Here is a 16,136-nt window from a genome sequence, read left to right on the forward strand (position 1 = left end):
TGGCGCGAAGGCGACCAGTTGGTAACCATGTGGGTGAATGAAGGGCGGCTCCCACTGAACGTAAATATGTAGCTACAACCCCCAACTCTCCCCACATTTGCATACATCAACTACGGGACTTCCGAAAGCGTCGCTTCGAGCCCACAGCATTTCATCTCGGAAAAGCATTTGGGCACCCACGAGAGAAAAAGGCTCTACTTTATATTCACATTTGAACTTCCAAGCATAATAAAGGAAAACAACCCGACTGAGCTTGCATGTTTAATTTAACCTAAATGGGATTTCATTAATGAGATTGATCATCTGCAGCATCGGACAATCTCAATGGCGCTTGAAGTGGAACTATGTTTTTGTTTTTTAAGTTTATTCTTTTAATTTTAATAATTATTATTATTATTTATTTATTTTTAGCTAAATTAACGATAACGCAGAGCAGAGCTGTGCATCGAATAATTGACCTGTTGCTACGTTTACTCGTAGTGAGAATAATACATTAATTTACTTAATTTCCTGAGATTCATTTGAGGTATTTCTCCAAAACTAAGGCTAAATAGGAAAACGAAGTAATTTACTTTTAGTAGACTTCATGAATCATTAAAAAGCAGAATTTTAATTTAATACATATTTACATTCACTTTCTTTTAAAAATTGATTAAAACAATTCAAAATTTCAACCATTCGACGAACGGGCTCCAGATGGTGGCATTTTGACCCTACAATTTTAGACTGACTCACGCCAGTCTAATCAGTATATTTACAGATTAAAAAAAAAAATTAATTAATATTATTGATAGTATTTATTTATTTTGCAGACAAACTTCTGCTCCATACGTCAGCCCATTATAGTGAAAATGAGTGGAATTAATATTTGCTTTGGCATTTAATTTACAATGTGTGCCCCTAAAATTTGTACTTTCCCCCATAAAGTATCATCTTAGGGGCCACGGTGCTCCTGGTTAAAAAAAAAAAAAAGTTAGGTGGAATGACATTTTCATTTTAATATTCACCATTAAAACAGTCAGTTTTTTTGTTCATTTGTCATATTCCAAACGTCTTTGTCAGTGTTGTCTGAAAAATCTTTAACTTCAATTTAATATGTCTATAAAATTAACAATTAGCCTACAGCCACTCAAAATTGAGAATGGCAATGTTTTTCCTATCAAAATATTGTTTTCTTCTTGCTGCTCTCTTGACAGACCAAGCCGATGGCTTGAATGGCGACAATAATACCATGAAAATCATTTCACGAACGGAAGAATAGTTGAGAGTTGCAGAAAAGTCTGGGCTCTGCACCTGACAAGATGTAACGCTCAATTAAATGTATTTTTATATATATATACACCTAAACAGCACATTTTAATGAATCGATTTAAAGAATCATATTTTGTGTTTTGTTTCCTTTAAAAAGCGGATGTGTTGTTTTTTGTTATTATTATTGATTGCCCAGAATGTATTGGAGAAGCAAGTACAGTAAATACAGTCTGTTAACTGGCCAGCAGAGGGAACTAACAAACTAAATATTGCACTTTAATGTAAGCTCCCTTTCACATTAGACCAATTTTGGGCCGTAAATAGGTACGATTACTTCATCACTATACGTCAAAGCTTCTCATACCTGCGTTTTACTTGAGTATTTGTTTTTCTTGACAACACTGTACTTTTTACCTCTGACCCCCAACATTTGAATATAGACCTATTCTCTATACTTCTTTTTTTTTAACCTCCAAAAAGAAGGTAAAAAGAAAAAGATTTAACAACAGCGAGTTCAACCCAACTGCAGTTGAAATGTTGATATGTGGCTGTGATCTTTTAGCGACTTGAAAAGAAACACGAGCAGCAGTGAAAAGGAGCAACGACCAGGGAGCGACAGATTTGGAGAAGAGAAGGAGAATTCCCCCATCCATGTTCTTATTTAAGAGAAATGACCAATGTGTTGCCATAAATTGAGAACATAAATAATTAAGTAAACAAAGGAGTCGAATCGGCATACTCTCCCCTGAATCCTGTTTTTAGTATCTGCACTTCTACAAAAGTCAAGCATGTGTTTACACTTTTGCCACCTCTGCTTTTCACCCTACTTTACAAAACCGTCTTTTCCTCTTCCTGGTTTCTCAAATGAGATGGCGCCTCCACCCCAGCCCAAAACCACCAACCCCCGACACCGCACACAAAGCCACTCGTGCAACCAGCTCTTCCGCATGGAAGTGAGATGGGGGTGGGGGCGCGAGGCAGCTTTATCGACTTCACATGTCTCGCGGGGTCAGATGAAAGCAAAGCATATGGCTCGCCTTGTAAGAGCTCTCGCCTCTTCTCGGTACCAATGATACATGGACCAATCGGAATGAGTTTGGAGCAGGTATTGGGGAAAAAACTGCATTTGAGCTTTTTTTATTTTTTTATTTTGTGAAAATTAAAACTTGTCCCGCAGCCTATATTAGTGCAGGTCATTTCAGACACATCGCAGTGCCAATGCTTGAGGTACATCCCCTCTGCCCATTTCTGGACCTTCTTTCTAAAATAGCTAAGCCCCTCCCATATCAGGGGCCATAAGCCCAGGGGTCCTTGTTTTGTTCTTCCTACAGAGGCCCGGCCGGCCATTGTCTACTTGTGACTCAGGGGTCAACTGAACTCACCTCGCCTGACCACGGCCTATTCACTTGTGAAACTACACATTTTGTGTGTGTGGGGGTGTAATAATCTCGCAAGAAACACGCACACTGGACGGAGGCGTGAACAAATATAATAGGATTTTTGTGTTTTCTGATTATAAACGGTATTTTGTTGTGGTGTTTATGTTGGTCTTACCAGAGTATAAAATAGTTCTTAAAAGGGAAATCAATCCAAACGTTTTCTTTCCAACAATATGTCATATGTTCCCCACTAGTCTAAACACAACATTCTGATTAATATTATTTGTTTGTGGCATATGAGTTATGATGAAGCAAAATCCACACATTTTTAATCATCTCAGCAGCGGCCATTTTGGCACTCGCGCTCAACTCTAAATGACATCACAGTTGCTCAGGGCTCAGGCAACAACCGATTACAGCTCAGCTTGCGAACATCACATGACCACACCCAGAAAACAAGTGCGTCGCGCTAGGGCATTCATTACCTGAGCAACTGTCACGTCATTTTCAGTCGACAGCAAGTGATAAAATGGCCGCCCCCGAGATGGATTAAAAAACGGGTGCTTTTTGCTGCTTTATTCATATTCCACGAAAGTAATACGGTATCCATCACAATACCTTATTAGTATGGCTGCATAGAACATAATATTGTAAAGAATAATTTTTCCTTTCACTAAAACGTATCTACACTTACAGGCCATTATATATATCTAAAAAAAATAATAATGATAATAACATACCTGCAGTTGTCTTGTGTTCAATGTTAAACGTAGCAACACAAAAGCCAAAGAAGACCCGCAATCATGGCAATCATCCGAAGTAAGTGAAAGAACGTCCCTGGTGATCGAGAGGCTCATGGAAGCTGACAGGTTGAAAATGTGTCGCATGACGTGGCTGAGGGAGCATGAAACGTGTTCATCCATGGATGGTGTGCATGTTGCCACAGGAGAGACAGTGAGACAATCAAGCGTTGAGTGTTTTTTTTTCTTTCTTTCATTTTTTCATGACAATCATTAAAGAGAACTTGATGCCTCACGTGGGCGTACGACGCCGCAAGTGAGCAAAGTCAATTTTATTATCGCTATGTTTTAAGTCCCTAAAAATGGTTTTGGGAGGCAGAATTCTTGCACTAAAAAAAATTAATAATAATATATATATTTTTTTTATATATAATGTCCATCATCACCATCATTGTTTTTGTGGTGTTAATTTACATTTAAATATGCCATTCTTGAAACTACTGACTTCAAACTTCTGATTGGCTAAATCAGTGATAGAGGCTGTAGCGCCACCTGTTGCTTTGGCATGCACTAACACCCATCACGTGTTTTCAAATGGATCAATTAAGAAATTAAATCTATATTTGTTCTATCCTAAAATTCACAGAGTGGGGAAAAGCTGTTTTGTTTTTTTTTTCAAAAGGGAAAAATCCCCATCATATCCCATTCCTATAATTATGTATTGCTGGTAAGTGAATATTTTAATATACAAGGGACCCTTCCTTCCTTTCCGCTAATCTGTTAAGCCAATCATTGCAAAGAGAATCTCACAGCATGATACAACTGAGGGCAGACTGACATTCAATTTCCCTTGCACATCATTAGAAGTTGAGTAAAAATACATGCACTCGGAGCAATGTCACACTTCTAATAGCACCCAAAGGAAAGCACAAACACTATTTGTCTTTTTAAAAGCTTTGTTCTTCACCGAACATGGAAAATTGCTCCTTTAACTTCCTACTGTTTGTCATTTACTATTTCAGTGAAATACACACACACACATCAATTAAAGTTTCCTTATTTTGTTTCCTGCTTTTGTTTTTTTCTTGCATTACTTACTACTTTAGATTGTGCAAATTAGTGATCAAAAAGTATTTAGACGTCTCAAGGTAATAAAATACTGTACTGGCCAACATTTGCGTAGCTAACAAATGTTGATTTTACATCCGGGTTTCCTAAACGTCTTAATTTTGAAAATGTGCAAAATGTTCTTGTCGCCAGGAAATTTTGAATATGTTCCAAATTGACTGCCGACAAGAAAGACCATTAAAGACTGTTTCGAGAACCATTAAGACTGTTTCGAGAACGTTTAGGAAACAACATGCAATCAACATCGCAAACGTTCGTCACTCAGTGGGATGCGATGTTATAAAAATGTGCACCGACGGCAAAATATGTCACCATTTTTGAAAACTTGAATAAAAGCCACAAATTCGAAATTTTATTTAACCTAAAACAACTTCGTACAATTTTTTAAGTTATAGAAAATGAATATGAAGGTGCTTAAGTAGTGGAACAATTTGTGGTGGAACATAAGATACAGAATATTTGTAATTAAAAAAAATTAACTAATTCATTTGAACACATACTTTACATACGTACAATATTTAAAAAAAAAAACAGCTTCAATTACAAACCAGAATATGCAAATTATTTATTTACTTAATGTGGGTAATTGAGAACCGATTAGTGCGCTTGGACGTTTCTTTCTGATTGTCTCTTCTCAAAAAAAGAATCGTGATATGAGGTCCAATTTGTCCTATATAGCTAATAATGTTATTAGCGAGGGGGGGGGGGGGGCAACCAAAATTAAACTTTATAATAAATGTTGGTGGGGCTCTGGGGCGTTATCTCCTTAACAATGTACACCGGGGGTCCATATTCGCCGCTCACGCGCTGAAAATGTCGACAGAGTCTGCCGTCGGAGGCCTGCAGAGGGAAGACGATGTCGCTGCGGTCCGAGCCAACGTTGTCGCTGCTGACGCTGTCCCGCTTTGGCGCCGCCAAAGTGTTGAGGGACACAGACGCAGACTGCTGCCTATCTGGGACACAGCGACGGCACTTCCACAGCACGGCCGACGGGATGAGGAGGAGGAGGAGGAGGATCACACAGGCCGAGACAATCCATATCAACGGTCCTGGCTGCGAGCCGCCACTGCCACCGGGGTTGAGCTGCCCTGCTTCTGAGCCCGCGTCTGTCAGGGGGGGCAACAGGACACAGGGAGGGGGGAAAAGAGAGTGAGATAAAAGCCTGGATCGGAATGAGGGACGGGGACGTTCGATGGTTGTGACGTGTGAACATGCAATTGATCGTGAAAAGTGGAGCCCGGAGGCGCTTATCAAAGGGCTCAACCGGAGGGCTTCCACTTGAAGGAACACGCCAATACGAAGCGTCGGGTCAAAAATAAACAAAAGGCGGCAGACAAAGATGGCAGGAGCGAGAACCCGTTTTGTACAAATGTGCGTTTTTGGTAGCATGACTTGGTGTCTTCACATAAACCAAATGCGCAAAAAAAAAAAAAAAAGAGTCATTTGCCAAAACACTGCACTGATTAATATTGTGGGAAATGAGAAAAATCCTGCCATTTTGATCCATCATAGAGGGCGGCCATTTTGGAGAAGACTGCTGAACAACCAATCACGGCTCAGCTTAGAAAACAGTTAAAAGGACGACTGTCATGACGAGTTACGAACATAACCATGAGATTCATTTTTCAAAAATCATTTCTAGTTTAACTTATTTTGTAGAAACTTTATTTGGACGTAGCGGTCATTGTTATTTTTACGCAGTTCGTGCGTAGTGACGTAGAATGGCGGCGGCTTTCTGCCGAGCAATGTGAAACGTCTATCAAGAAGGCAAGGTAAGCCTCCGTTACGTTCCTAAAGGGACGATCAAAACTCTTGAATGGTGAATGACGAGAGCACGGCGTGGGGGAGGGTGACTCTCCCGATCGCATGTTGTTTCTTTAGGAACGCTACGAGGCTTAACTTGCTTTCTTTATCGGCGTTTCACATTGCTCGCCGCCGTACTACGTCACTGCGCACCGAATGCGTTGCGACATAAATAACAATGGCGGAGTACGTCCAAATAAAGTTTCTACTAAATATATTAAACTGGAAATGATTTTTGAAAAATTAATCTCATAGTTATGTTAGTAACAACCAAATAAATAATTTAGAGTAAACTTATCGTGACAGTCAGGGTTCCTTTTTAAGCCGTGATTAGTCGTCGCTTCGGGCCTTAGCAATTGTGACATCATTTTCAGTCGACAGCAAGTGGCAAAATGGCCGCTTCCTGAGATGGACAAAAAACACCATAGATTTTGCTGCTTAAAAGACATTCCACAAGTGTAATAATAATAATAATACTAATACTACTACTACTACTACTAATAATAATAATAATAATGCAACAGATTAATAACGTATATTGGCTATTTGTGTACTATAATAATAATAATAATAATAATAATAATAATGCAACAGATTAATAACGTATATTGGCTATTTGTGTACTATAATAATAATAATAATAATAATAATAATGCAACAGATTAATAATGTATATTGGCTATTTGTGTACTATAATAATAATAATAATAATAATAATAATAATGCAACAGATTAATAACGTATATTGGCTATTTGTGTACTATAATAATAATAATAATAATAATAATAATAATAATAATAATAATAATAATAATGCAACAGATCAATACCGTATATTGGCTGTTTGTGTTTTGGGGCCTGAAATGGCAAACATTTAAAAATGTTTCAAATCTGTGTAAAATACTGTCTGTAAAAATGGAAAACAGAATGTACAGAATGTGTTCAGTCTGGTCACGCACAAGGGTGTCATGGCCAAAACAACAATGGCGGACCACAGCAATATTGTTGCGTTTGCGCTGCTCATGATAATGACTGTCATCACACTTCTCCGCCGCTATTCGCATACCTTACACTCTCCGTGTTCGAAAGTCACACATACACTGAATGTTTTGGATTGGAGGCCTGTGTGGATAAGCAGCTACCAAGTCCTGGCATTCTCTATATATTTTTAAAATAGCATCAGATGATCTTTTCAGTAATATAAAGGGAACAAAACATTCTGTTTTTACTCGCTCACCGTTGTGTAAACAGGTTCTCTGGAACGGAACACCAGTTATGAACAGGAGTCGTAAACCAATCGGGACATCTGCGCTGCTTTTTCATGACATACTGAAGTATCTACTCGGCTAAGTATCCAGCTCACGGACCAAGAACGTGGACTCACAATTGGCCTTGTGTGGCTAAACCCAGAGGGCAGCCATCTTGCGTTGCCGCTGCTAATGACAATTTCTGTTACTTTTTCACTGTCAAGATCAGGGTTAACCCTAACCCTCAGTCAGCGTACCAAATAAGACCGTGGTATAGCTAGCTAGCATATGGCTGACACTGCTTGTGTGAAGTTAACTTTGGCTAATCTGTTGCTGTACAGCTCCTGGTTTTGGACAAATTTGGCATTGGATTTTGTATTTGTCCGCACAAATATGCCGTCAGTCTATTCATCAAATGAAATGTATCTCCTTACTGTGGCCAGCAATCACATGCTAACAAGTGTTGTTTGTTAGCGTGCCTCATACTCACTAGCATCAGAGCATCATGAGCTGCCTTCAAGTACTACAAAGGCGCTAATAATATCCATCCATCCATTTTCAACACCAATTTTCCTGCTCGTGGTCTCGGAACAGCTATAGCTGACTAAAATCGAAAGGTGTACCAATTCTACAGCCATTCACAGGGTTACATATAGAGATTGACATCCACTCCCACTTCCATTCACACCACATTGAGTGGGAACTGCGGAAAACCAAACGCCCCAAATGAAGGCAAATGGCACTAAGTCCAACAGAGCCATTAATGTGCAGTGGAAAAGGGAAATTAATGGCCTAGTTTAATCACTTAAGTAACTCGAGTAAGAAGTGGAAAACCAATTAGTCAACATCCTTAAAACTGCCAGTGAACAATCTAATTATTATGAATCATGATCACTAATGACTTCAAAACTTAAAACCAAACATGAGGACAGTGCAATTTGAGTCCCTTGATTTTATATTTTGCATGCATTAACTATCCGTCCTTCCTTAACACTGCTTAACTCATTCACTGCCATTGACGGCTATAGACGTCAAAAAATCATTTGAACTATTTCTATTAGTTAATTTTTTTCCAAGAGTATGAAAACCTAGAATTTTTGGGGGTACATTTAGAACAGATATAAAATTTGTGATTACTAGCGAAGTAGTGCAAATAATTACGATTACAAATTGTAATCGCCTGATTTCATAATAATCTTTTTTTTTAAAGAAAAGATTATTAAAAATTATGGGCATCAGGCGAGTACTATTTTTAATCGATATTAATCACATGACTTCACTAATTAACTCACTATTAATCACAAATTTACATACATTAAATTACATTAAACACAATATTAAAAAAACACTGAAAAAAAATGTGAAACTAATAGAAATAGTTCAAATGAATTTTTGACGTCAATAGCCGTCAATGGCAGTGATTAGAGTTAAATGCAAAAATGATGTTTTAAAAAGTGAAAATTGTCTTTATTGCCACTGGTATACATGATGATGTTTTGTTTTTTTGCCATGATTTTTTGTTATAATGTATTTTTGCCTTTTTGGAACATGTCCTATTGCTTGATCTGCAAAATAAATAAATCAATAAATTCAATTCAAGTGAAATATTGAACTTGCCAGTTTTGTTCGCGGTACCATTATCTTTAGGTCCGTCCTTTGCTTTCGGTTTTAGTTGTGTAGGTGAAAATCTGGTTGGCGATTCCTGAAGTGGTGCTCGAGGATCTGACGAGCCTGCAACAAGTCAACATATCAAGGAGGAGAGGACAGACATGTTAACTCTCAGCAACATGAAAGTTTCATCAATGGATATTTTGATTAAATAAAAAGTTGACCAATAGGACTTTCAAGATCAATACAAATGCATTACATGACTGATTTCCACGCTTTGAATATCCTTTGAAGAAAATGTGGACATGCTCCTTTGATTTAGTTTTCAAAAATATTACTTTCAGTAATTCCGAACTAAAATGACTTTTGTGTTCACATATTCCATCTCACACTGCATGCACTTTATTAATAATGCATAGCTACTAACTTCAGTGAAAGTTCAATTTTAAGGCAAAGGCACAATTCTTCATCTTTATCTCTTCATCTCTAATGCCGATGACTCTCATTAATGGACATTAATATATGCACACTTATAACTCGAGATGACAACTAAATCATTCCAGTTGTTTCTGGCTGCCTTGAAATGTTTGTTTGTGTTTATGGCGTTTTCTAAATGCAACATGAAAGCAAAGCCCGTATTTGCGAGATCAGTTGACAAACACACAAAATGCTGAATTTTCATGTTGAAGTCCAACTGTTCAATTATTCATGTGAATAATACTGCTTCCACAAATTCCTCGTTTCTCAGCATTTAGTTGCACACACACACGACTAATGAATGACTAATTTTCGGAAAAGGTCTCAAACGAAGCATCACGTCGTATATGAAGAAACATCAAATTAAGAAAAGCATCTTCTGTGTGTGATTAGCAACAAATATTTATACTTCGGTGCAATGTAATAAAAATGGACCATCAGTTAAGTTGTGTGTGTGTGTGTGTGTGTGGGGGGGGGGGGGATTATTGACTGCGACATCCAGTCGAAATGATTGCATGCAAGGAGGTACTGATGGTGCGTAGCAGTTAAGAGGTTCGAAGTAGGGATTTGAGATTATTTATGACAGCAGTCTGCAAGAGAACGAGCGGATGGCCGAGATTATCCAACCCTTTAGGAGGCGCCGATATCATTATGTTCCATTTTGATAAATGGACGCTAACAATTCATTTCAAATGGCTCGTCAGGAATACATGCTGTACATCTCCCCATGTTTTTCTTGTCTCGTGCGATCTTGCCAAACATATCCATCTACGAGGTCTTACTTTGTCCGACTCTCAGCACCAGCTTCATGGATTTGGTCCTGCACGCGCCTCCATTAGTGTTATCCAGACTTTGCAGCGAGCCTGTAGATGTGGCTGATACAGAGAGCAGAGGCAAGCACGGTTACTCCAAGTGAAGCTGCCGTAAAAGAGGATTATCAGCCGGCGATAAGAGTTTTGACAGTTGCTAAAGGTTGCGTCACTTTTAGGAAGGAAAATGCAGATGTGCGCACAAAACTGCAGCAAATACTGCCACCGATCCCACGTTAAGTACACGTAAGCAATGTTTCTGTTATTTGTTATTTCTTGAATACTGCTGCGCACAACAAAAATGCAACACATCTCCGGCAATTACCTTGATGATTCAGCGCTTACGTCGCAAATGAGTGATGACGTCAAATGTGACGATTTATATCGTAGTGCGATTCAAAAACGTCTACTGTTACAATTTCAACCCTCTACAATTTATATTATTTTCAATTTCGTTCACTGCCACTCCATATAGTAGCCACTGTATACTTTCTTCTTTGTCTCTTATGTGAATCTCTTATTCATATACTCCTTTCATTTAGCGCCCCTAGTGTGAAGAATGAGACACTACAATCGGTTAAACCAAGGCCTTCAGGCCAAACTGTCAAATTGTGTTCCTAAAACTCAATTTTGGAGATCATCTATGTTTTACTTTATTTGTATATTTCTTTTATGAATGTGTTATATAAAAAAATAATGTTTCATAAATAAATAGAGGAAAAGTAAAATCACCATTCATTTCATGTAATTTTAGGGAAAAATACTAAATTGGACTAAAAAAAATAATAATAATAAAAACACCTATATTTACGGTTGTGTCCATATTACGCAGCACTGATATCACAAGCAGAGTGTATTTTGATTCTGAACATTTCCAACATGCCGTCAAGTCAGAAGCACTCTGATGTTTGGCTATATCTCATAAAAAACGATTATACGGTGGCTACTTAAAACACTTTATAATATCCGTCCATCTATCTATCTATCTATCTATCTTTCCGTCCGTCCATCTCTCTATCCGTCCGTCCATCCATCTATCTCACTCTCTCCCCATCTATCAATTTGTCTGTCCGTCCGTCCGTCTGTCTATCTATCTATCTAGCTGTCCATCTATCTATCTATCTATCCATCCATCCGTCCGTCCATCTATATCTCTATCCGTCCGTCCGTCCATCTATCTCGCTCTCCCATCTATCCATTTGTCTGTCTGTCTGTCTGTCCGTCTGTCTATCTATCTAGCTGTCCATCTATCTATCTCTATCTGTATCCATCCATCCATCCATCCATCCATCTATCTATCCGTCCATCCATCTCTCTCTCTCTCCCCATCTATCCATTTGTCTGTCTATTTGTCTGTCTGTCCGTCCGTCCATCTATCTATCTCTCTCTATCTCTATCCATCCATCCATCTATCTATCCGAAAAATTGTAATCCAACTTATTTATATACAGTATATAAACATAGAGACATAAATGAAGCAAAACCCTGGAAGCTGTAGCATTTTTGATGAAATAAATTCCCTTCATAAATTATTTAACAAATAAAAATTTTATTTGACAGTTGATGGTTGCGCTAAATAGACTTCCAGCTCAAGACGCGGAAGGATTTTTGAATCAACTCAATCCGTGTTTCTTTGCAATATCAAGAAGGGAAAAACACAGCAAGAACTCTCTGTCACCCCAGTGGCGAGCGCGCACACACGCGCACCCACACAAAGACCAACGCACAAGTACACACTTGTTAGGAGCATTTAGGTCAGATAACAACATCGCGCAGGCAAGACGCCACGTTGCCATGAAAGCTCGCGTCAAATCTGCCTGATGCTGTAAAAGCCTTGTGTGATTTGGGGCATGCAAGCCCTCAGAATGGCACTGTCCTGCCAGAAGCGGACGAGTGCGCTGTCAGAGCGCGGCGAGGCGGGGGAGGCTGCGTGGTCACACTTGTTCACTATCTTGTGCATCACTTGTCACTAAGATGCGCTGCTTCTACCGACAGCAGTCCGATAACGAGGCCACAGTTGCGGCTCTCACGCCAGCTGACAAATTGAGAGGGCGACAATGATGACGGCCTCTTGTTGGATCAAGATGGGTGGCCGATGCTGCTGCAAGAAAAAAAAAAGCCATCACACCTGTAGGACCCAAACAGGTGGTTGCGCCATTGCGAAGATGCTCATCTACCCACAAAGAAGTTAGGGAAGGCGCAATTAACTCATTCACTGCCATTAACGCCTATAAACGTCAAAAAATCATTTGAACTATTTCTATTTGTTTTGCATTTTTTTCCCCACTTTTGTTAACAAGAGTATGAAAACCTAGACTTTTTTTTTTAATAATCTTTTTTTTTAAGATTATTAAAAATTTATAGCATGACTTCAATAATTAACTCACAATTAATCCCAAATTTTAAAAATGTCTAGGTTTTTATACTCTTGTTAACAAAAGTGGAAAAAATGTGAAACTAATAGAAATAGTTCAAATGAATTTTTGACGTCTATAGCCGTCAATGGCAGTGAATGAGTTAATTGAAAATTACAATTTAGCTTCTCACACAGAAAATTGAGTACATTTTAAAAAGACTATATTTGGTCCCACTCTAAACTAAACTTTACACTTGGAAGAGAGTAAAATACACAAAGAACAACAACAATAACAACAACGAAACGCTCAAGGGTTGAGGAACGATCCCACAACCTTCAGCATGGAAGACAGCCACTTTACCAATTGAGCTATGCTAGACTTATTGCTAATTCAATCCAAAATGAGGCCAAAAACGGAGGTACGAGGAACTTAAGAGCATTATAATTGAAGTGAAACCAATAATGTAAAGATTCAGGACAAGGTGGTATATTTGCAAATTCCCACCGTTGTGAAAGTACCCCGAATGCACCGTCTTGCCTGCGCCGCAAGCGTGTGACGTTTTGTGAATCTGATGTCCCTGAATGGGCTCTAAGCTGTTTCGCAACACCCCAGTTGGAGTTCACTGTAGAATTAACACACAACAAAAATAATCAAACACATATTATAATAAATGTTTCGTCTTAAAAACATCGCAAGTGATAATGCTAAGGTCAAAGTAAAATCCCATTGACATGCTAACGGTAAATTAGCATCGACGTCGAATAATGACGAATATCCACACACATGCGCTGATAACATAACAATACTTTAAGGCACATCATCTTTTTATTTTAATAGAACTAAATCACAACTTTCTTCTTCTACTCCTTTTATATCATTGTGTGCGTCCGCCATGGCACCACACTGCCCCCTGGAGGCCAATGTGTGAACAGGTCAGCGTGTATATTTATTGTTTATTGTTATTATTTATTATTTTACTTTGATAGTGTTTTTATTTCTGGTTGTTCTTACAAGTTATATTTATTGAAACGTTTTCAAGGAATTGCAACAACAAAAAGAAGCTCAGGTTTAATTGCAATTCCAATATCAATCAAAAATAATCGTGATTAGAATTTTTCCGTAATCAACCGGCCTTAATATAAGGTGAATTCCACAAAAGAACTTACAAGTAATGAAGTAATCCTTCCCCTTGAGAAATTCCAGCCCCCATAGGTTGGGACTGAACTCCTGGAACTTGAAGGTGAACTTGACATCCCGGTGCGGCTTGTCGCAGTTCAGGAGGGGCGTGTCCTTCTTCTCGATAGTGCAACTCTCCATCTGACTTCGGGAGACCAAGTAGACTCGGTAGAACTCCTCCTTTTCCCCCTTGGAGGCGTCCGCCCGTGGACAGACAATGTCCATCTTGTCCCCAATTTGAGGGGAGAGGACCAGACCTTGACCTGGAGTAAAGCTGTGAAGAACGATAGGAGGACAATAAACAATCAATAATGATATACCACAGAGATAAATAAATACTGGTGAGGATCATTTCCTCAAAAGGGGAGGTCATTTTGAATGCTCTTAAATCGGATGGCCTTAATCAGGATGGGCTTACATGCCCCAAATCACGGATCGGGGACAGTAGTAGCTCAATCTGTAATGCTGCTGACCTATGGGGACCGCACCGGTTCGAGGGTCAACGCCCACTACAGATGAGAACACAGTTTCCCCCAGAAAAAAAAGTGGTGATCTGGGACGGCCGCGACAACGCGGGTGGGCCAAATCCCATCTCTAAATTCAGAACCAAAACAGGATAAATCTGTCATAAGATGACCTTTTTTTTTTTAAAGCAGTTATACGCTTTATTCTCACAATTTGGAACTTGGCCTGCAGAGCAAAAAGTGGAGGACACTATTTTTGCCCGTAAAAAATGAATTATCTTTATTCACCACAGTGCTAGAAAGAGAAATAATTTAATTGTAAATAATTTGCATCTTTACATTTAGAAATGCTATACAGAAAACAAATGTCATTTTTAGTATATGCCACGGGCGCTAAAAAAAAATGGATAGCAGGCCACAAATGGCCCCCGAGCCATATAGTTTGTGTGTAGATGACCTTCCCCACTCCCTCTCTTCAGATCAAAACAGATGGCCGCCTTACACAAAGTGTCAACATTCACTTGGTAATCAAGTCTCTGTACTTTTTATTGGGAGTGGGTCCAGCCAGTCAAGCCTGAACCTGGAAAGTCCTTTGAAATAACTTTGGTCATAAATAAATTAATTAATTAATAAATAAATGTCGAGGTATTTTTTTTAAAATACATTTTACTTAACATGTTTGACCAGAGCCGCCCCCCCCCCCAAATTTTTTTTTTTAAAGCATGTCCAAATCGCTTCATATGATCCACATTAGGCGTTAATTGTACAAATATGAAAGTACAAGTAAAGTACCCACTTTGTGTTGGCGCTGCTCCAGAGGATGGAGTCCAAAGTGATGGCCCGGCATGCGCTCATGACGACGACCAGCAGGATGACGGCAACGTCGCGGCTCCGTGTGATTCTTCTTCTCCCCATCACGGGACAAAAGCCACGCGTGGGCTCGCTATCATAACACGCAGCGGGGGCGGGTCAACGTGCGCTGCCTGTGCAGGTGTGCGCGCGGTGCCTTCAGGTGCATCCTGCGGCGAGATGCCATGAAGTTGCAGCCGCAAGTTCATGAAGCCTTCCACATCCGGGAGGAATTGGCGAGAAAAACGTCTCTTGTGACCGCGTTCAGCCACCAGAGGACTGAGATCGTGTGTGTGGAGTGGAGTGGAGCAACTCAGCCGTCAGCTGTGCGGCCGCCCCGCCCCCTTTGCCGGCTCGTGCGTGGAGGGGCCACCCGGGTTGGTTGGCGCCTTTTAGACACGCGCGCGTCACATTGGATACTTGGAAATAGTACAGGACCCAGTTTTTGTCATGTATAATTGAATGAAGTCTGAAGTTGTCGAGATGCATGGGCTTGAAAATTATTACGAGGCAGAGTAATCATGTTTTATGGCAGATTGTTTATTTGAATATGACGTCATCTTATTCAAAGGGAAGTCAACCCCCCAAAAATCTTTACAATAATATAGATGCGGAGCCCCACTAAACACGGAATTCTGATTAATATTGGTGGTATTGGAATTAAGCAGCAAAATCCACCCGTTTTTATCCACCTCAAGAACCCCCCCTCCCCCCATTATTTTTTTTTAACCCTACCTTTACTAAGCTTGGCTTACCGTCTGCAAGGTTACAAAAAAATATGCAACAGTGTAATAAAAATAAATTATATAAGAATTAAAATAAGGAGAAAATTAAATAAATATTAATTA

At 39.3% G+C, this 16,136-nt stretch overlaps 1 protein-coding gene across 2 annotated transcripts; it reads right to left on the reverse strand.

The window, feature by feature from the left end:
* Window positions 1-4,828: 4,828 nt before the first annotated feature.
* On the reverse strand, window positions 4,829-15,572 carry LOC147176737 (ephrin-B2a-like). 2 transcript variants are annotated; one of them, XM_086072338.1, is made up of 5 exons: window positions 15,236-15,572; window positions 13,966-14,249; window positions 10,416-10,508; window positions 9,166-9,279; window positions 4,829-5,604 (listed from the first exon to the last, which is right to left on the reverse strand). In XM_086072338.1, exons 1-5 carry the CDS (start codon window positions 15,352-15,354, stop codon window positions 5,219-5,221), a joined length of 996 nt encoding a protein of 331 aa, XP_085928464.1. In that variant the 5' UTR covers window positions 15,355-15,572; the 3' UTR covers window positions 4,829-5,218. The 2 variants fall into 2 exon arrangements, with proteins under 2 accessions (XP_085928464.1, XP_085928465.1); XM_086072339.1 differs by lacking the exon at window positions 10,416-10,508.
* Between the last annotated feature and the right edge of the window lie 564 nt (window positions 15,573-16,136).

Source organism: Leptonotus elevatus, chromosome 3 (assembly GCF_054856555.1).
Source record: "Leptonotus elevatus isolate MCC_2025b chromosome 3, RoL_Lele_1.0, whole genome shotgun sequence".
NCBI classification, from domain to species: Eukaryota; Metazoa; Chordata; class Actinopteri; order Syngnathiformes; family Syngnathidae; genus Leptonotus; species Leptonotus elevatus.